The sequence below is a fragment of the Mangifera indica genome, chromosome 10, assembly GCF_011075055.1.
Source record: "Mangifera indica cultivar Alphonso chromosome 10, CATAS_Mindica_2.1, whole genome shotgun sequence".
Lineage (NCBI taxonomy): Eukaryota > Viridiplantae > Streptophyta > Magnoliopsida > Sapindales > Anacardiaceae > Mangifera > Mangifera indica.
This window is the reverse complement of record NC_058146.1, coordinates 8,288,670-8,308,846: the sequence shown is the minus strand read 5'-3', so window position 1 is coordinate 8,308,846 and position 20,177 is coordinate 8,288,670. Positions and strand designations below refer to the sequence as shown.

Sequence of the window (20,177 nt, the reverse complement as noted above, 5' to 3'; positions counted from 1 at the left end):
CATGACCCTATAAGGGTTAAAGTTTCGTTAAGGTAGACCGTCAAAACAAGAGGAATCATCGAAAGAGAGAGACAATTAACGATAAAGTTATAGAGAGTGATTGAGTATTAAGGATAAACCGTAAGAGGAAAATATAATTTTTAAAACTTAACCTAAGAAATAAATTATTAGTTTTTAAAACTTAAAAGAGAAAATGAAATAAAATTTAAATAAATTAAAATTTTATTAATTTTAATTATGTATAAATAGGTAAATAAGATTTTCAAAATTAAAATTCAAGAATTTGGGAAATCACCCAGTCTTCCAGTGGGAATAATCCTTTGGCCTACAAGAAATAATCGAGAGAAAATTAAATTGCGAAACGGAAGCGTGCAGATACACCCAGATTTGATGGAGAAATCTCGTTAAATGCTTTACTACCCATTACAGCCGTTGCATCAATTGATATCCAAACCCAGAACAATTACAGGGCCAAATAGCGGGCCCCAAACACAGAACTCACACTTGTTACGTCGTTTTTCGGAGCTGAGTTTCGCTTGTCGGACCGGTACTCGCATTCTAAAACCCGACCGGAAAACCCTTAAATCATCGTAAACTGCACTGTAGGTCTCCGTATTTCTCGCCAAGGTGCGGCGACTGGTTTGTTTCGCATTTCCACGTCGACGATCGAACGGCCGTTCGAGGATTGAAAAGCAAAAGGAAGAAGTTCCTTCTTTTGGGGTTTGTTTTCCGGTTTTTTGGCTTGTTTTGTGATAAAAGGGTTGAAAGTGAGGGAAATATATGAAAGTTGTATGCTGTGTGTTTTTTAATTCAGTGATGCCTGTTGTTGGTGCTTAAAGTGGCTCTGTTTGGTTGTTAGAGACGAGTTTAAGAAATGTTAGGTTTTAGGATAAGAGAAAGGGATTAATTTATGTGTTTTTAGTTTTATGAATGAATTTAGTTTGGTCTAGTTTTCATTTATTGTTGTGGAAGTTGTTTTATCGGTTTTGGGAGATGAAATTCGGATAGTATTTTATTTGGAAAGCAAGGCAAGTGTTTTTGGCATGCAAAGAGAACACACTTGACTGCTTTGGACTTCTCTTTTTCTAGTGATAAGTTGTTAGATGTGATAAACCCTATGGGCGACTTGAATTGGTGAACGTGTGTTTTCTTTATTCCCGAGGATTTTAAGTTTAGTTAGGCTTTTAGTTTTTAGGTTAAGTTCACTAGCTTGTAAAGAAAACATTAGGAAGTTTTAGAGACCTGTTGATTTTCACCTGTAAAGTGCAAGCTAATTTTCTTTGGAATTGTTCAAAATAGCTTCAAAAACTGTCAAATGCGGAATGTGGATTTCTATGTACAGAGCTATATGAAGCTTTGTAAAGATAGGTTTGTTATGAACATGTTAGCATGGATTCTGCAACTTTGATTATATAGTTCCCTTTTCAAACGGGTTCATGTAGTTCCCTTTTCAAATGGGTTTATGTTGACAGAGTAACCAATTTATTCAAATTAGCTTCAGAAACTGTCAATTGTAGAATGTGGTTTTTTATGCATGAAGCTACATTAAGCTTGCTAAAAAATAAGTTTGTTATGAACATATTAGCCTGTATTTGTAACTTTGAATATCCCTTTTCTAGTGGGTTTATGTTTATATTCTCGAATGAGTATAGAGTAACCAATTTCGGAGCAATTAAGTTTGGCATATTAAAACAGTTACCATATGGTAGTGAAATTATGACTAAGTTTGGGTCATTTGAAGAATTAAATTTAATATAGGAAAGATGATAGTAAATCTTCTGGTGTAAGATCTTCATGCTTTGCGATAACATTATGGTAATTAAAGAAAAAAGTGCTCTATCTGGATAGGTTGAGGGCAAATTTGATATCAACATTACAAAATAAATGATTTTTCTAACAAAATGGTGGTTATTGGGAAATTATAGAGTTGTTACTTAATTCTAGGGGCAAAGTAAAATTATGGTGAGCAAAATGTGATGGACAGTCTTACAGATGGAATCTAGATAAAGTTTGTACTCTATCTTGGCGAAGTAAAAATCTTGGGCAGAAGTCATCTTAGATGTCTACTCCTTAAGTTTTGAATGCGATTTTGGATGGTTTTTTGAGAACTAATATTAGAAGAATTTTGACGGGTGCTAGGTTAAGTGGGGGGCTCAAGCAGTGCTTGTAAGGTGAGGCAGGTGCCCTCTGTGGGATTGGATTAGGCAATATGCACCTTGCCAAATAGTCTCAAAGCCCTTTAAAAGAAGGGTATGTGTGAGACAACATCAACTTGTTGCTTTCCTAGTTCCTTGGTTGAGACTTTGGGTGTTGCTTGCACGAGTGGCTAATTTAACGGCTACCTATTTGCAGGTTGAAGCCATAGTAAGAATCCAACATCTTGGGTTTTTAATGAGGTTTATTTAATTCTAAAAATGAATCCTGTCTAGTCTATGCAGTGCTCTGGAAGAAGGGGCTGTCTGAGTTTGTTAATCTCACTCGACTTTTACGGCTTGTAAAGTTGGACTTTGTTCTCCATTTTTTTTAAGAAAAATTAAGGACAAGAAACGGATAATAATTTTTATGAAAGTTAATCTTTGAGTTACTGATATGCTACATGCATAAAGTGGTCTAGCAATTAGATAAATTATTTTTAGAATTTCTAGTATATATATATATATATATATTAATTATTTTTCTAAATGAAGTCCTCTTTGAGGTTGAGTGTGTTGTGGGTTGGGAACTATTTTTCTTGATGCCTTCTTGTCCTTCAGTTAATTGAAATGAATTATTGTTTTCTTCCCCTTGGCCCTTGTTAACAAACAAAAATTTCAATAAGAAAATAGAGCTTTATAATAGGAAGTGAACTAGAGAGAAACCTTTACAAATGACCTAGGAACATGCTATACTAAAAGACTGGTTTTCTTGAAACTGAAGTGAAATGGCTGTTCCCTTCCAATTATGTGGATGAAAAACTAGGGATGTCAATAAGATCTTATGAAATTAATGCCCATGGCGATTGATTTTGTTTTTTTATTTCTTATTTCAACAAGAAACTTAAGAAAGCTTATATAACTTTGTAAATTTGTCATGATTTATGATGTAGTGGAATAGAGAAGTCAATTAAGTCTCAACAATTTGGCTAGAATAGGATGATTGTAGTTGGAAAAAAAAAACGTAAAAAGGTCTGAACACATTGTCCAATAATAACAACAAAAATCTGCCTTGATTGAATAAGGCAACCTTATTTATACTGGCTCTGATACCACTTAGTTGAATAGAGAAGTCCATTAAGTCTTGGCAACTTGGCTAGAATAGGATGATTGTGGTTGGAACAATAAAATTTAATTAGGTCTGAACGAAATCCTTTAATAAATTGTCCAATAATAACAACAAAATCTGCCTTTTTTGTATTAGGGAGCCCTATTTATACTAGTTAGGAGAAATCCCAACCTCAACCAAAAAGCAAATAAAACAATCCTAAGTAAATTAAAAGAGCAGAGAATCCTAAAGCATGTAAAAGAGCCCTACAATAAATAAACTATAAAGCCAAAATGAAAAAACAAAATCCTATTCTGATTTGGATGTACTGCATCAATTTATGAATGCAAAACTGCATCTTTTAGTTATTGTCATGAAAGGTATTGTAAGAGGTGCTTACAGAGTATATTTTCAAGATACTTCTATTGTTCTGTGGGAAAGTTCAGTCTTTCTTTTTGGCAGAGTCTTTTCGGACAATAATTCTTCTAAATATGTTAAACATTTATGCTTAGTATGTGTTGGAATCCAAGACCAAAGGTTTTTATGGGACTGAAAAACCTGCATATTGCAAATTTAGACAATCCACTCACCATGAAGGAACCACCAGCACAAAGGATAAAATTCACTAACTTAGGACAAAGTCGCAAGCTGTTATTTGCCACTCTTAATGAGGTAAACTGTAGCTCACAGGAGAACAGAGTTTCCCTTTGTTGTCCCAGGGAAGATAGTCTAGTTGCCACAGAACAGTTGGATGGTATGCTGGAATTCCAGAGGGAGTTTAATAACTTCATGACTCTGTTTCCACCTCCTATTCATTTATCAGTATATGGCTCAGACTCTCACAGATCGGTAAACAAGGCTGCTACCAGAGAAGAAAATCATCTTAAAGTTATACAAAATGTGGCTGAAAGCTGATTCAGGTATGATCAGTCTGTTTCATATCTTAGCAGCTGAATTAATCAGAGTTCAGAAAAAAATTTTAGAATCCTCAAGCTCTGTTCAAACTTTTTTTGAATCCTAAAGCTCAAGTTCAAGGAAGTTTTAACAAAAATGTCTGACAATTGTCCTCGCATATAAAGCAGAGACATGTGGATTCAAACAAATGCCCAACTGACTAATATCATGTTAAGATAATGTTACCAAAAAGTTTGTGGACAGGCAAATGGATATGAAAATATAGAGTTTATGCAAAATTGATGCTTGGATTACACTTAACATTTTTTTTATCAGGGATGTTACAAGAGCTTCATCTGCCTTCCCAGCAAGTGATGCCAGGTTGTGTGCAGTCCCAAAATTACCGTCCCTGAGAAAGCACAAGCTCTTCTCCGACTCAGCTAAGCCCCCAAAACCAAAACACAAAAAGACCTCAATAGAGCATAGCAATATACGACAGTTTCTTCTTGAGCCAGGATTCCATCCTATGCCACCAACAGCACCCATCACCAGAAAAGATCCCAATTGAAGGTTTGATTTGACCCCGGCAATCATTCAAGAGAGCTGGTCTGATGATGGAGCGGATAGTAATATCTTTTCCTGCATGGACAAGGAGTTTTTCCAGGAAAAGTTTTTGGAAGTGGTGTATCATGGCTATTTCCCTGACCTTTCGGGTATTGATGACTGTTCAACACTGCCAGAGTACACTGACATTGGCTAGCTAATGCAAAAACCTGAACTCTGCTTGATGTTCTGGGTTAATACTAACGGTTGTTGACCGGGGATGGAAGATTCTCGCAGCAACTGAGTTGGGTTGATGAATCGCCTGACTCGGAGCTTACAATAGCGCACTCGGGGTAGATACGGATGCCAATTAAGACTTTTTGGGAAAGCACATTATTTTTGGCAGGTTTGCCTTTTAGCACCAAGCTGAGAGTTCAATGTTTATTGTCAGGAAGCTGTGAAGGTGGATTAGCTTAGGATTAGAATCTCAGGTTAGCGAATACAAATTGGTCACACAAAATTTTGTATTGAATTCATTATTGGGAACTTTGTGCAAATTTTTTTCATTCATTGGGCTGTCACTGAATAGTGATTTTGGCACATTTCCCTCAATAGAAAGGAGGTAGTTTTGGTAAAATCAGTGATCATTTAATCTTCCCATTTCAATTTCTCGCTGATATTTAGTTTTATTTTCATCTATTATACATCAATATTTCAGCTTGGATAATTAAATACTCAATATTAGATGTATTTAAAATATTGTTGAGGTCTTTAAGCATTATAATTTTATTAAATTAGGATAGACATTCTATTAGGTTATTAAATGGATCCGGTCACTAACTCAAGTCAAGTTCTTATAATCTTGCCTTAGCATTGTGTCTTCAAATTAGAAATTAATATGAAGCCTTATAAAAATGTTAAATAACCTCAATTTATAATAAGATATTTACATTCCTTGTTTATTGGGTATTTTAGGGTGTAATTGTCAAATTTGAAATTATTGTAAAATATATTGAAATTTTAAAATTTTTAGACTTTTTTCAAATTTAAAAACCTTTTTAAAATTTTATTAACACTTTTAATATTTTTAAAAATTATAATTTATCTTTAAATATATGATTATATGATATTGATACTATTATCTATATTTGTATCAATAATCTTTTTATTATTTTTAATTAAAATTAATATAAATTAATATATAAAATTATTTTAAAAATTTTGTAAGTAGACTATTGTTTGGTTAGAAGATTTTTTTTGCCTTTTTAATAATTTTATAAATTTAATAAATAATGAGAAATTGATTTTTTTTCATATTTAATATGTGAAAATTTGTCATTTCATTAAATCTTGGATAAAAAGTATTTTTAATAGTAATTTTACACTATTAATTACCTAAATAATGATAGATTTATTATATCATAACAAGTAATTAATTGTTTAATAAATTAGATTATTGTAATTAATTAATTGGAAATAAAATGTTAATTTTTATGCATATTACTATTCAAAAATCTTCAGTGGTTACGCAGTTTACACTGTTCAAATTGCACCGCCTTACCAATTCAAATAAATCCCCTTGTAGGGTTTTCCAATTTCAATTCCAATTCTGATAGGATTCTGAATTTTTTACTCAATTCAACCTAACCCTTCAAGGGTTTTCTAATTCCACCCCTAAACCCACCACTTCACTTCCCAATTTTCCACCTTTCGTCTTACTTCCCTAGAAAATATTCAGTCATGGTTACAACTTTAAAGCGCGAAGTGGGTAATAGTAAAGGTAGACTTTCTACCGAAGTAGAAGAAGCGGAGTGTAGTGATGCTTATCATCATCATCATCAGGACGTGGCTGATCGTAGAGCTCTTCGTTCTAGTTACCGCTCTGTAAAGTCTCGCATTAGTGGTACTCAGTTATGTTCTTTTTTTGCTTTGTTTAATCTTGAGTTTAATTGAGTCCAATAGTACTTTTGTTTAGTTTGATAAATTTGGGGATTTGTGAATCGGGATTGCAGATGAAAGGGAGCAGATATCTAATGCTGATTCCAATAAGTTTAACACGATTATTAATCAATTGGATAGCTTGCATCAGCAGGGTATGTTAATTTTATATTCACTATTTGATTATTGATTTACAATTTTATACTTGTTATTTAAACGTGAAACTTGACGTGCTTGTGAAGTTCTAAATCTGTTATTTACAGTTTACTTTGTTATATTGAAGTCAAAATTGTGCTTGCAATTAATTTTCAATCCTGTTTCGAATATTTAGATTTTGAATTTTTATATGATTTGACCTCTGTTTGACCCTATTTTTATATGATTTTCAGTACAGAAACCAAGAGAGCAGGTTGCTGATGCAGAGACCCTATTGGACATCACAAGCACCGTGGTACACTGTGTCCAGGCAGAGAATAATAATGGCATAACCATTTCGGATTTTGTTTCCTCCATTATTAGAGACTTTGGGGAAGTAAGCGGACCAAGTACTACAGGGGAGACCGGCCGTGCATCTATAGCTTGGGCAGATGTTGGAGTTGCAGTAGCAAGTGCTTTCGGGAATAGTTGTGGATGCTCTACCATGTAATGGCAATTAATTATTTATTGTTTCTACATATTTTTTATTTTTCAAATTCATTAATAATTTCATCCTTCAGGGTTGGGCCCATGAATATTGAGCCAAGGGAACGGAAGGCTGCTGTTCGCAGAAAACGAGTTAATCTGACAGAAAATTCTCAACCAGAAGAGGTAAGAAAGGATTTGCTTTTGTTGGAAAATTATTGATGCTAGTGAGTTGTTATCTCTTTCTAATCTGTTTGGAGATTGCTTTTCCTTGGAAAAATTATATGTAATATAATAAGCAGATTGTTCATACAAATTATGATCAGTTTAAATTAAGTAAGTGCGTGCATTATGCCTTTCAATCCTCACATTGTTTGTTTATCTATCACCTGAAAATGCTCCTGGATTCATTGTGACATTTTATATGTATCTTGAATAATTATTACCTGAACTATTTTACAGTTACCTATTTGTAATATGTGCATAGCTAGTAAATTCTTTCCCCTTTTTCCCTGCTATAATTTTGAGCAATCATCTAAACTGTAACTTTTTGCAGCTTGGTGATGCTTTTACAGAAGAGCAAGTGGGTACTGACAACAATATGTTAACCATGTTTAATATCTTGAAGAAGAACAGAAGAGTCAGACTTGAGAATCTAATTTTAAATAGAAGCTCTTTTTCACAGACAGTGGAGAATTTATTTGCCCTATCATTTTTAGTGAAAGATGGTCGGGCTGAAATAAAATTGGACGAAAACAATCATCATCTAGTTTGTAAGCTCCTCATAGCCTTGCTTCTATTAAGGTATTTAATGTTTTTATTATTTTAAAAATTTAGATAATCTTTTCCTGTTATTCAGCGCCAAGGAATGCTCCCAGTGCCAATGCAGTTGCCTCTTCAGAGGTCACTTACAGCCACTTTATCTTTAGATTTGATTTCAAGGATTGGAAGGTATTGTGAGAAAAGCAATACTATCCTTGATGTATTCTGCAAATATTATGTATTTTCTGGCCTGGTAGATTTCAAGGACTGGAAGGTATTGCGAGTTTTTCTTCGGTTTCTGATTGTTTCTGGAATTTACAGTTGATGACAAACTCCGTTGGCAATGGGGAGGAGTTGATGCCACACAGAAATGAAGCACACATGTCGAGCAGTTGTCAACTAGAGCACGCAAATGTAGAATGTCAAGAAACAGCCCAAACAGTACCAATTAGGAAATTGTCCAGGAACCGTGGCTTAGTTTTACATGAACAGACGGTAGTAGAAGTTTTGCCTGAGAATGACCCCATGGAAGCAAGACGTGCGGACATTCGTAAAGGGAAGTGTAAGGTTGTATAGTTCACGACAAGCTCTTTTGGTATTGAGGAGCTGATGCCGCATAGAAACAAAGGACACTTTCAAGCAGTTGTCAACCAAAATGCATAAATGAAGAATCTCAAGAAACAACCCAAACAATAAACATTAAGTTGTCCAGGTATTGTGGCTTCTCTCTACATGAACATTTGGTATTCAAAGATTTGCCTGAGAATGACACTATGGAAGCAAGACGTGCTGCCACTTCTAAAGGGAAGTTTAAGGTGGGACAAATCAGTGCAGGCGTTTAAGCATATTATAGAGTATATAATGGGGATTTATTTATAGAATAATGTTATATGTATTAATAAATTATATAAATTTATTCATATAATTTGATGTGATAGCATTTGATTGAAGAATTTTGAGGTGAGAAAAAAAATAAACAATCAAATTGTCAAATTACAAGCTGCCAATTTGATTTATATAAATATGTTTGTTAATTTATTTATACTTATAATTTTATTTTTGTCTATGACTAGAGTAGTTAGGACCGCATATACCTAGAATTATACAGATTTTTGGTTCAAGTATACAGGCCCTTCTGTTCTCATTAATTGTACCGTTTATATTCTAGAACAATATTCTTCTCAAGGAAAGAATGATAAGATATTGATATGGGTTATTAGCGTTATTGATCTTATAGACATATTTGCCACGTGGACTTGAATCCACGTGTTTGGTGATGATCAAGAAATAAAAAAGTTTATTGCTTTGTTGGAATAAATCAAGATTGTATGCTGGCTTCTGCTGGAAGAAATCAAGTGGGAAGCAATATTTATTATGCTAAATCAAAATTCAGTGAACTATATTCAAGCTCTTAGCTTCTCTTATCTTTTGGAATGTCAAGGTTTTCAAATATTGGACTGTCAACTCCCACTCCCATTGCATTGAGACCATTGTCCACATACACAACTGCACCGGTGACTGCCGATGCCAATGGTGAGGCCAGGAAGGCTGCAACATTCCCTACCTCCTCTGATCCACTGCAAGCAAAAGGTTTATATTTTGTAACACAATTACTGGCAGGATTCAAGGTCTAGTAAGTGATTACTCACCTGCAGTTAATTCTTTCTGTAAGGGTGCATTTTCCAATGAGTAGTCAATCATCATATCGATAAAACCGATCGCTTTAGCAGCCCGACTTCTTAAAGGACCTGGTGTTTTTCAGGCAGCACAAGAATGTGAGAAAATTGTATAATCATGCGTTTGATACTGCAAAATTGAAACATTTCTATTTATGTGTAGAAAATTTATATAATAGGGCAAGAAATGCAACAGAGATCTAGGTTTAAAAGCATGACTCTAGTAATGAGCTTGCAAATAGCACCAAAAGACACAATTTTACATTGGCCATCAGATGTCCATGCTCATAATTTGGCAAAACTACAATGCCATATACATGAAGTAGCGATTATACCTGCAGATATTGTGTTAACTCTGATTTTATGTTTTCTTCCAGCTTCAAAAGCCAGCACCTAATTGAGCAATGAAGTTTGAAGACATCACAAATTTTGGATAAAGCTCAAAGAGTTGCTTAATATGACCAGCCAGTAATACTTACACGCGTATCGCTCTCCAAAGCAGCCTTCGCAGAACTCATGCCTCCACCGTATCTGAAAATGTAACAGTTCAGAGGAGAAATCATTTGTAACAAACCTGACCATGGAAAATTCTGTTCAAAGAAACATACCCTGGAATGATCCTTTCGGAAGCAATGTATGTGAGAGAGATTGAGGCACCGCCTGATATATGAACAACCATTTTTCAATCTAGCATCTTTTTCTGTGATTATTTCAAGTATCATTACTGATAATGGAAAATGAAAATTAGTTGAGGAACATGCCTGGATTCATTATAGGTACGAAATGCTTGAGTAAAGAAACAAAAGAATAACTTGACGCAGATATGGCGGCAAGATATCCATTTCTCGAGGTCTCCAGAAGAGGCTTGCTAACCTGTAAATAACTTGTTAAGAGAAATTATTTGCAATTACAATCCTGGAGAAACTGCATCAAGATAAAAAGGTAAAGAATGCTACACCTCTGGCCCATTTGCGAGAGAATGCACTAGGATGTCAATGCTACCAAAATCCTGTTTTACAGATTCAGCAACCTCCTGCAAAAACATTATTACAAACTGGTTAACCATTACGTCCAGAACTAAGATTCCTACAGTTAATGCAAATTGTGATGGAAAAGACAATGTACTTGTTAGATCATATTAGCGGCATTATTGTCAAGTAATGCCGATTGCCTGGGTTGCTTTACAATTTAAAGAATTTCATTTCAAATGGAGTTCATGAATATCACTCATTAATCAACTTTAATTAAAGAGTATCTACTCTAAAATAGAGTAATAATTGATATACCTGAACAGTCCATTTTGAGGACCCAGAGTAGCGTTTGTTTGTTTTTACCTACACAAGCCAGCAAATAAGAATATGAACAGAATATAATAGAATATAAAGTATACTTTCAACCGTATAAGGAGTATTTACATCTTCAGGAACACTATCAGGATTGTCAAAAACTGCATCCAATGGATAAACTTTGGTAATTTCCATCAATGATCCATCTGGCAACCTGAAGTATCAAAGTTCAATTAGCAAAGGCCATTGAATTGGGACTAGTTCATTAAGCATCATCAGAACAGTAAGTAATTCAGGAAAAGTGAAATGTGCTCTAACATGCGTGATTCATCAAACTTCCCACGCCGTAGACTACTTTCAAAGATGTTCAATGCCTACATAGGATGAAACCTACTATCAGAAGCTATACAAAATCAGTAAGAATTTGGACATGTCCACAGCAAAAAGAAGATTTTAAGTTCTCCAGTTCACACACAGGCACCCAGGTCCCAACAAGAATTTCAGCGCCCGCAGCAGCGAGAGCTTTTGCAATTGCCCAACCATATCCATTGTCATCAGCCACACCGGCAATAAAAGCTCTTTTGCCTGCTCACAAATGTCTTCTTGTTAGATGTGACATGATTAGCACAAAAAAAAAAAAAAAAGGCAAACAAGGAGATGATCAACCTCTCAAATCAACAGGCAATCCTGGTAGAGGCTTGTTCTCATTTTCAACAGACATTGCTCTTGTTACAAACTTAACAGATTTAACAGGCCTCACAGCGAGGCTCTGGAGCGATGGATCCATAGACACTATCCTAGAAGAGCTTGCAAGACTCTTCCAAGATGAGTTCTGATTCTCAGTACTAATACTTGCTCTAGTGGGCATAAAACTTTTGTGAGACGATGAAAAACAAGACTTAATGACTGCCATTTGTGTCCCAGAAGTCAGCGTCGCAGCCATTTGAAGACTCTTAAAGTAACAACAACCTGAAAATTCAATTGAAAAGCACTCCTAACAATCACTTTGATATAAACAAGGGTCAGTTTACTTTCACAAAAACAGTTCCTGGCAACAAAATAGCACATAAAACATGCTTTCCAGAAATCAAATTCACCCAATTCAAAGCTCAAAAAATGAAATAAATAACAAATCAAATTCAAAAATCTCGAAAGGGGTTGATTAAAATATTAATTCAATCACATTGAACAACAAATAGAGAATCTAAGACGCAATCAAACCTCAAACAACATCAAAATATTGACAGAAAAGTGAGTTTAAATTCATAGAAAGAGTGAAATAAAGATCCTGAACTCACCTTGGCAATGCCGAGAATTGAGAGAGAAGGTGCAATGAATATAAAGTTGCACATGTGTGAGTTGGTAGTTAGAGTTTAAGTATGGCTCAGTTTCGATGAAATCAAAGTTTGGTTTGAAGTGAAGTGCTGGCAACTTTGGAATTATAAAAGAAAGCTTTGTTGAGCTGCTCGATTTGGCAACCATGTTAAATGACTATTATGCCCTTTCCTGGTATCTATCAATATTATGGTATTTCGGGTATTTCCTTTCTGTCATCTATTAAAAATTTGGGAAATTTTAAAAATTAGTCAAAATTAAGGGGGTCTAAGCGAAATTGCCCAAAATATTTAGGTTTAAGCAAAAATGCCCAGGTTTTGTGAAATGACGAAACTGCTCCCATATATAAACTCAGCAAATTTCGTTCCTTCCCACGTTAATGTTACTGTTTAAATTCAAAGAAAATTCAAAATTTCCAACTCTCCCACGTTCATTCGGATTTCCACCGATTTTCTTGGTTTCCGACAACCGGAAATGGTAAATAAGATTAGTATATCTCCCGTAATCTTGTTTGAATCAAGTAATTGCTCATATTATTGAGATTTGATTGAGAATTTGCGATTTGAAATTTTAGGGTTTCGATTTGAACAATGCTTAAAATGTTATGATTTTTGGTTGTTTTGGTTGAATTAATTGAGGGGTTTTATGTTATACAACGTGTAGATTTGATTTATGCGAAAATCGGGGGCCGAAACAACAAAATTTTGGCCGAAAATGGCTGCCGAAGTGATTGGCAGTCCGACGTGGGAACAGTGTTTCCCACGTCAAGCACTTCATCCCACGTTCAGCAGATTTTAGGGGGGGTTAAATTAGCTTTTTTAAAGTATTGGGGTGTCGTGGGAAAGTCGTTAGCCCACGTCGGGTTTTTTTGAAATTAGTCACATAAACGTGAGTTTGGCGAAATTACGAAACAGCTCCTGTATATAAACACAACCAATATTTTCTTATTTCTCACGTTAAACACAGCCACCACGTTCATCCCACGTTCGACCAGATTCCGGCGATTTTCTTGCTTTCCGACATCCTCAAATGGCAAAGAAGGTTAGTATATCTCCCGTAATCTTATTTGAATCAAATTATTGCGCATATTATTGAGATTTGATTGAGATTTTGCGGTTTGAATTTTAGGGTTTCGATCTTGAATAATGCTTAAAATGTTTTGATTTTTGGTTGTTTTGGTTGAATTGATTGAGGGGTTTTATGTTATACAACGTGTAGATTTGATTTATGTAGAAATCGGAGGCCGAAACAACCAAATTTCGGCGGAAAATGGCTTCCGAAGTGATCGGCAGTCCGATGTGGGAACAGTGTTTCCCACGTCAAGGGCGTTCGCTCACGTTCAGCAAATTTTGGGGGTGTAACTTAGCTTTTTTAAAATATTGGGAAGCCAGGGAGATTCCTTAGAACAGAGCAAGTTTTTCTGAAATTTTTCATATAACAGTGGACCTTTTTAGAATAGGAATTTTCATGAGGGGGTAAATTGAGAATTTTCTTATCTAGGGTTTCTGATAGGGTAGTTTTCAAATTTTATATCCGTTTTTTCTGTTCTATGGTTTTTCAAATTTTAGAATTCGAATTTCAGTTCCGTTTTTTCGAATTTCACCGTTTTACGAGATATCGACTCGTATTTTTCAGATTTCCGAATAATTTTTCGATTGTTGCTATTCTAGCGTATTTCAACTTTTAGAATTCGAATTTCAGTTCCGTTTTTTCGGATTTCACCGTTTTACGAGATATCGACTCTTATTTTTCAGATTTATGAAGGATTTTTCGTTTGTTGCCATTCTAGGGTTTTTCAACTTTTACAATTCGAATTTTAGTTCCGTTTTTTCGGATTTCATCGTTTTACGAGATATCAACTCGTATTTTTCAGATTTCTGAAAGATTTTTCGATTGTTGCCATTCTAGGGTTTTTCAACTTTTAGAATTCGAATTTTAGTTCAGTTTTTTCGAATTTCACCATTTGACGAGATATCGACTCGTATTTTTCAGATTTCTGAACGATTTTCCGTTTGTTGCCATTTTAGGGTTTTTCAACTTTTAGAATTCGAATTTCAGTTCCGTTTTTTTAGATTTCACCGTTTTACGAGATATCGACTCGTATTTTTCAGATTTCTGAAGGATTTTTTGATTGTTGCCATTCTAGGGTTTTTTAACTTTTAGAATTCGAATTTTAGTTCAGTTTTTTCGAATTTCACCGTTTGACGAGATATCGACTCGTATTTTTCAGATTTTCGAAGGATTTTCTGTTTGTTGCCATTCTAAGGTTTTTCAACTTTTAGAATTTGAATTTCAGTTCCGTTTTTTTAGATTTCACCGTTTTACGAGATATCGACTCGTATTTTTCAGATTTCTGAAGGATTTTTTGATTGTTACCATTCTAGGGTTTTTTAACTTTTAGAATTCGAATTTTAGTTCAGTTTTTTCGAATTTCACCGTTTGACGAGATATCGACTCGTATTTTTCAGATTTTCGAAGGATTTTCTGTTTGTTGCCATTCTAAGGTTTTTCAACTTTTAGAATTTAAATTTCAGTTCCGTTTTTTTAGATTTCACCGTTTTACGAGATATCGACTCGTATTTTTCAGATTTCTGAAGGATTTTTCGTTTGTTGCCATTCTAGGGTTTTTCAACTTTTAAAATTCGAATTTCAGTTTCGTTTTATCAAATTTCACCGTTTTATGATATATCGACTCGTATTTTTCAGATTTCTGAAGGATTTTTCAATTGTTACCATTCTAGGGTTTTTCAACTTTTACAATTCGAATTTCAATTCCGTTTTTTTGAATTTCACCGTTTTACGAGATATAAACTTGTATTTTTCAAATTTCCGAAGGATTTTTTATTGTTGTCATTCTAGGGTTTTTCAACTTTTAGAATTCAAATTTCAATTTCGTTTTTTTGAATTTCACCATTTCAGGATTTATCAACTCATATTTTCTTATTTTCGGTCGATTTTTCGATTGTTAACCTTTTATAGTATTTCAACTTATAGAAATCGAATTTAATTGCAGTTTTTCCGAATTTCACCTTTTTCAGCTATGTCAACTCGTATTTTCTAGATTTTCGATCGATTTTTTGTTTCTTAACATTCTAGGGTAGTTGAACATGTATAATTCGAATTTCTGTTTCATTTTTTCGAATTTCACTGTTATCAGGCAGTTAAATCTTGTTTTTTAAAGTTTCTCATTTTCTTTTTGATTATTTGGTATTGTTCATCTTTTTATGTTTTTTCCACGTATACATTTGTTTACATATTTGTTTTTACGCATGTCTAACGAATTTTTTATATTGTTTCAGGATATTTCTCGCAAAAGAAGACGGGTTGACAGCGAGCTGCGAATGTATATTTATCGTTGTATTTTTATTGTATCGATTAGCTCACGGATGTATATTTATTGTTATTCCTATGTTTAGATGTATATATTTATTGTATGTGCATATGTGTATGATATACTTTATTTGTGGTTATATATGGATGTGTATCGTATTTGATTTCATTTTTTAAATAATCTTATTATGAAAAAACAATAAAAACGTATGATTACTCAAACATTTATACACTTGAAACAATTAAAGAAAATAAAGTAATACTGAAATACAGTAACACTAAATTTATTACATCAAATGACAATACAATTACACATTTGAAACAATAATAAAAATACATCGGTTACATAAACCTAGAGTACAATAATGAAGAATCATATAAAAAACAAAATTGAATATAAGCATGTCAAGATCTCGTTCCTTTGCCTTTTGTATGTGAACGCTGGGGGGCAGAGCTCGAGACCGGTGCTGGGGATTTACATTGGGTTCGTGTATGCCCCGGTTCATGGCAACGACTACAAATCCTCGGTGTAACAATTTCTCCTTGTGATGGACGTCAATTTCTATTGGCTGGACGACCTGGACGACGACTATCGAGGACGGGGGGTAATATAACTCTGTTTTTCGGTGAGTGTAACCAATCACATTGATTTCCAAGAGGATTGATTGGTTCCTGATATATTGCACGATAAATATCGGTGCGGAAGAATGGATGAACCCATGCGTGCACATTCGTCAGTCTCATATGTCGTGCAACGGCAATAGCATGCTTGCACAGAATACGTGAAAGCTGAAACATTCTACACGTGCATGACATATCACCAAAGTCCACAATACCCATGAATCCACCAAATCCAACAACCTGATACCGAGTAGGTGTAATCGGTCGAACATCCAGACTTGCAGACTTTGAAAGACGATTACTGATCTTATCTTCCGTCCAAGGGGTGAGGAAGTTATGACATTCACCTGTAATTCAGAAAAAATATTAAGAACACATTTGGTAATATGATTAACAAAGTGGAAAAAAGTATATGAGATAACTTTTAATTAATATCGATTTGATACTTACTTGCATGGGTTCTCCTCTCGTAAAACCATCGTTGCATTGTACCACGAATAAACTCCAAGAGCATGGTTATAGGTAGGCCCCGTGCATGTCTGACAAGGGCATTAAATGACTCAGCAATATTTGTGGTCATGATATTGTATCGATGCCCTGGAAAGTACGCTCTACTCCAACGGTGAAAGCCGACATCCCGTAGATAAGCTCCAGCTTGGGGGTTCATTGAGTCAATGGATTGCATCATCGAACCAAATTCAGACTCTGTGTATGATTTAGCGACTTTCCAATATGCACCCGCGACCTGTAAGAGGGAAAAAAAATATGAAAACTCATTGTAAGCAAAATGTTTGAAAATGATAAACTGTTATAAATTTAATTACTTGTTTACAATATACCTTTGAGGCCCGTTTATACTTTGCCTGCATGTTACACAGAAGGTGATGACAACAGCATCCATGGTGGACATCTGGAAAGACTTCAGCCATTGTCAAGTAGATAGCATGATGTCGATCGGAGATTATTGCAAGCTCAGAGAGGTCAGGGATGCATTCTTTAATTCTCATAAGAAACCAACACCACGTGTCGTGATCTTCTTTTTTGCCGACACCGAAACCAATAGGGTATATTTGATTATTACCATCAAGAGCCACCGCAATAAATAAATGCCTCAGATATCGACCTTTAAGGAAAGCAGCGTCAATGCAAATAACGGGGCGAAAATATTGACTAAACGCACGAACGGAACATCCTAACGCCATGAAAAAATTTGTAAATCGATGCTCATCATCTGTTTCAATAGCAGTAACGGTGCCCGGATTAGTACGTTGTAAATTGTAGCAATAATCTGGTAACAGCATAAAAGATTCCTCCGGTGAACCTCTCAATGAATTGATAGCCCAATTTCTTGCCCGCCAAGCCTGTGAGTAGGAAATATCAATTTTATATCGGTCGACAATGTCTACAATTATTTCTTTAGGCCGATAAATTCGATCAATCATCACAAACTTTGATCTCATTAATTGACCTAAAGCTCGGGCCCCAGCTTGTCTGTGATGTGGCATGATTTGATCAACTAAACATGTGTGGGTAGGATTCATAGAGTTGATCCCCCACACATCACCGACAGTGGACTTGGTTGCATGTATATACCACATACAATTTTCAGCCTTGCATTTAATTTCCCACTGTTTCTTGTCAGACTTTTTGACACCAAATTGAAATCCTTTAAGTAAGGCGAATTGTCTCATGGCGTCAATCAATTGGACTTTACTGTGAAAAATATCACCAATCTTGACCCCATTCTCCTCTCGGATTGATCTGGAACCACTTGATGATGCTGATGGTTGTGGAGGAAAATCAGGAAGCCACCTAAATGGATCAGTGGGGACATTGTCAAAAAACGGCCCAGAATAATTTCCACCACCTGAAGTAGGATCTTCAAGCCGTAAACTATCTATACCCTCGGTTACTGATGTCATATACTCAGGCTCTACATCGTTTGTAGGAATGTCGGGCATATCATTTCCATCGAAGTCACCCCAATAGGGAACTATATCTTTTTCTTCATGAGCCCATGAGTTTGCAATATATAATGGGTCATTACTGAAATCAATCAACTTTTCCAAATCGTATTCTTTTTTTACCCAACTGCTTTCTTTTTCATCTTCATCTTCATCTTCATCTTCATCTTCTTCCTTCTGCCCTTCAATTGGGGTACATGTAACAAAAACAGGAATACATTCCTGAAAGTACTGGGACATATCAAGAAGACCTTGCACATCTTCATCATTTTGGATCTGGATGGGACAGTCGAGCTCAATTTTTCTTGGCTTCATTGATACTTGAATGTAGTTTTTCATTGGATCAATACTGCAATACTCTGTCAAAAGCTCAATAAATCCCTCGAATGTTGTTCCATAAGGGATTTTAATCAATTGTTTGGCTCCTCCAACATATTTCATTGTGTTATTGCGACCTTGAATCCATTCTCCCTGGTAACGAACCGATGCATAACCCTCCATTTTAAATATCAATCCTGCAATGACAAGTTTTTGAAGATAATTATTCAGGTATAAAAAAAAAAATCAATAATAACTATGTAAATCAGCCGTACAATTATTAATAATTAAAAAAAACTCCTCATATTTTTCTAATATGTTATTTATCCCCCTATAATTATTTAACAATTTATATAACACTTTCGTATGTTATCTTATATCAAAATGCATCTATCTGTTTGTAACGTTCTATTTAAAACGTTTTTATAATATCTATACTTTGAAATAGATATTCAAATTCTATACTTTGAATTACTTTAAAATGTCAATAATAAATAATTTCTGCAGAAATCTGAAAAATACTAGTGGATATATCCTAAAACGATAAAATTAAAAAAAAAAACTGAGCTTAAATTCGAATTCTAAAAATTGAAATACCCTAGAATGGTAATAATCGAACAATTCTAAAAAAATCTGAAAAATACGAGTTGATATATGCTAAAACGGTGAAATTCAAAAAAACAAAACTGAAATTTGAATCATAAAAGTTGAAATACCATAGAATGACAACAATCGAAAAATTCTTCAGAAATAAGAAAAATGTGCATTGATATATCCTAAAGCGGTGAAACTCGAAAAAACCTATAATTTTAATTATAATGCGCCTACAATGTTTAATATGAAAATACGCCCTAATTTTAATAACATTTCATTTGACACCCTTGTATGCCGTCTTGTATCAAAGCAATCCCTATATATTTTTAACATGTTATATAAATCCTGTATATATTGTAAAATATCTAAAACCCCCATAACAATGTAAAATATCCAAAAACCCCCTATATTTATCCTAAATTACATTTAACCCCTCATACTTGTCAAATATTATATTTAACCCCTATATTGCGACATAAAAACTATACTTAACAAATAAAATGAAGTTTTAGGGTAAGATTGGCATAAATACCTTTTTTTGATGAATAGTATTTTTTCGAGTCGAACTCAGAAATACGAGCTTCCTTCGTCTGAACGAATCCCTACTAATTGATGTTAACAAAAAAAATGAAAGTGAGAGTGAGTGTTTGAGTGATATGAGAAGTGTGTGGAAATAAATAAGTGAGGAGGGTTTATATAGATGAAGGGAAGGGTATTTTTGATATTTTAGAAAAAGTAATGAAATATATAAATAAATATGAAAATGCCTTTACAATGTAAAATATCCAAAAACCCCCCATATTTATCCTAAATTACATTTAACCCCCATATTACGACATAAAAACTATACTTAACAAATAAAATAAAGTTTTAGGATAAGATTGACATAAATACCTTTTTTTGATGAATAGTATTTTTTTGAATCGAATTCAGAAATACGAACTTCCTTCGTCCGAACGAATCCCTACTAATTGATGTTGAAAAAAAAATGAAAGTGAGAGTGATATGAGAAGTGTGTGGAAATAAAATGAGTGAGGAGAGTTTATATAGATGAA

General features: G+C 34.3%; 2 protein-coding genes and 1 long non-coding RNA gene across 7 annotated transcripts; 2 read left to right on the top strand and 1 right to left on the bottom strand.

Moving 5' to 3' along the window:
• Nucleotides 1-290: 290 nt before the first annotated feature.
• LOC123228050 lies at nt 291-5,314 on the top strand. The gene is made up of 2 exons (XR_006504590.1): nt 291-4,160; nt 4,471-5,314. It is a non-coding gene; the product is annotated as an uncharacterized LOC123228050 (long non-coding RNA).
• An 892-nt stretch (nt 5,315-6,206) lies between these two features.
• LOC123227927 (non-structural maintenance of chromosomes element 4 homolog A-like) lies at nt 6,207-9,020 on the top strand. 5 transcript variants are annotated; one of them, XM_044653070.1, is made up of 7 exons: nt 6,207-6,580; nt 6,690-6,770; nt 7,005-7,257; nt 7,332-7,422; nt 7,793-8,009; nt 8,096-8,139; nt 8,320-9,020. In XM_044653070.1, the coding sequence occupies exons 1-7, from the start codon at nt 6,418-6,420 to the stop codon at nt 8,572-8,574; spliced, it is 1,104 nt and encodes a 367-aa protein (XP_044509005.1). In that variant the 5' UTR covers nt 6,207-6,417; the 3' UTR covers nt 8,575-9,020. The 5 variants fall into 5 exon arrangements, with proteins under 5 accessions (XP_044509005.1, XP_044509004.1, XP_044509008.1 ...); XM_044653069.1 differs by having other exon boundaries at nt 6,208-6,580; nt 8,096-8,187; XM_044653073.1 differs by having other exon boundaries at nt 6,446-6,587; nt 7,010-7,257; nt 8,096-8,187.
• A 320-nt stretch (nt 9,021-9,340) lies between these two features.
• Nucleotides 9,341-12,412, bottom strand: LOC123227926 (enoyl-[acyl-carrier-protein] reductase [NADH], chloroplastic-like). The gene is made up of 13 exons (XM_044653068.1): nt 12,259-12,412; nt 11,627-11,929; nt 11,436-11,545; nt 11,279-11,334; nt 11,090-11,174; nt 10,961-11,008; nt 10,633-10,707; nt 10,436-10,547; nt 10,283-10,334; nt 10,154-10,205; nt 10,010-10,067; nt 9,648-9,746; nt 9,341-9,567 (listed from the first exon to the last, which is right to left on the bottom strand). The coding sequence occupies exons 2-13, from the start codon at nt 11,901-11,903 to the stop codon at nt 9,410-9,412; spliced, it is 1,182 nt and encodes a 393-aa protein (XP_044509003.1). The 5' UTR covers nt 11,904-11,929; nt 12,259-12,412; the 3' UTR covers nt 9,341-9,409.
• Nucleotides 12,413-20,177: the final 7,765 nt, after the last annotated feature.

What these genes read in the sequence shown, in the direction of transcription:
- LOC123227926 (XM_044653068.1), bottom strand. Translation starts at nt 11,903, where the DNA reads ATGGCTGCGACGCTGACTTCTGGGACACAAATGGCAGTCATTAAGTCT. An exon ending in CCTCAAAATGGACTGTTCAG is followed by an intron (nt 10,708 to 10,960) that starts GTATATCAATTA and finishes ATGTTTTTGCAG; the next exon opens with GAGGTTGCTGAATCTGTAAA. An exon ending in ACAGAAAGAATTAACTGCAG is followed by an intron (nt 9,568 to 9,647) that starts GTGAGTAATCAC and finishes GCAGTGGATCAG; the next exon opens with AGGAGGTAGGGAATGTTGCA.
- LOC123227927 (XM_044653069.1), top strand. Translation starts at nt 6,418, where the DNA reads ATGGTTACAACTTTAAAGCGCGAAGTGGGTAATAGTAAAGGTAGACTT. An exon ending in TGTAAAGTCTCGCATTAGTG is followed by an intron (nt 6,581 to 6,689) that starts GTACTCAGTTAT and finishes TCGGGATTGCAG; the next exon opens with ATGAAAGGGAGCAGATATCT. An exon ending in AAAATTCTCAACCAGAAGAG is followed by an intron (nt 7,423 to 7,792) that starts GTAAGAAAGGAT and finishes AACTTTTTGCAG; the next exon opens with CTTGGTGATGCTTTTACAGA.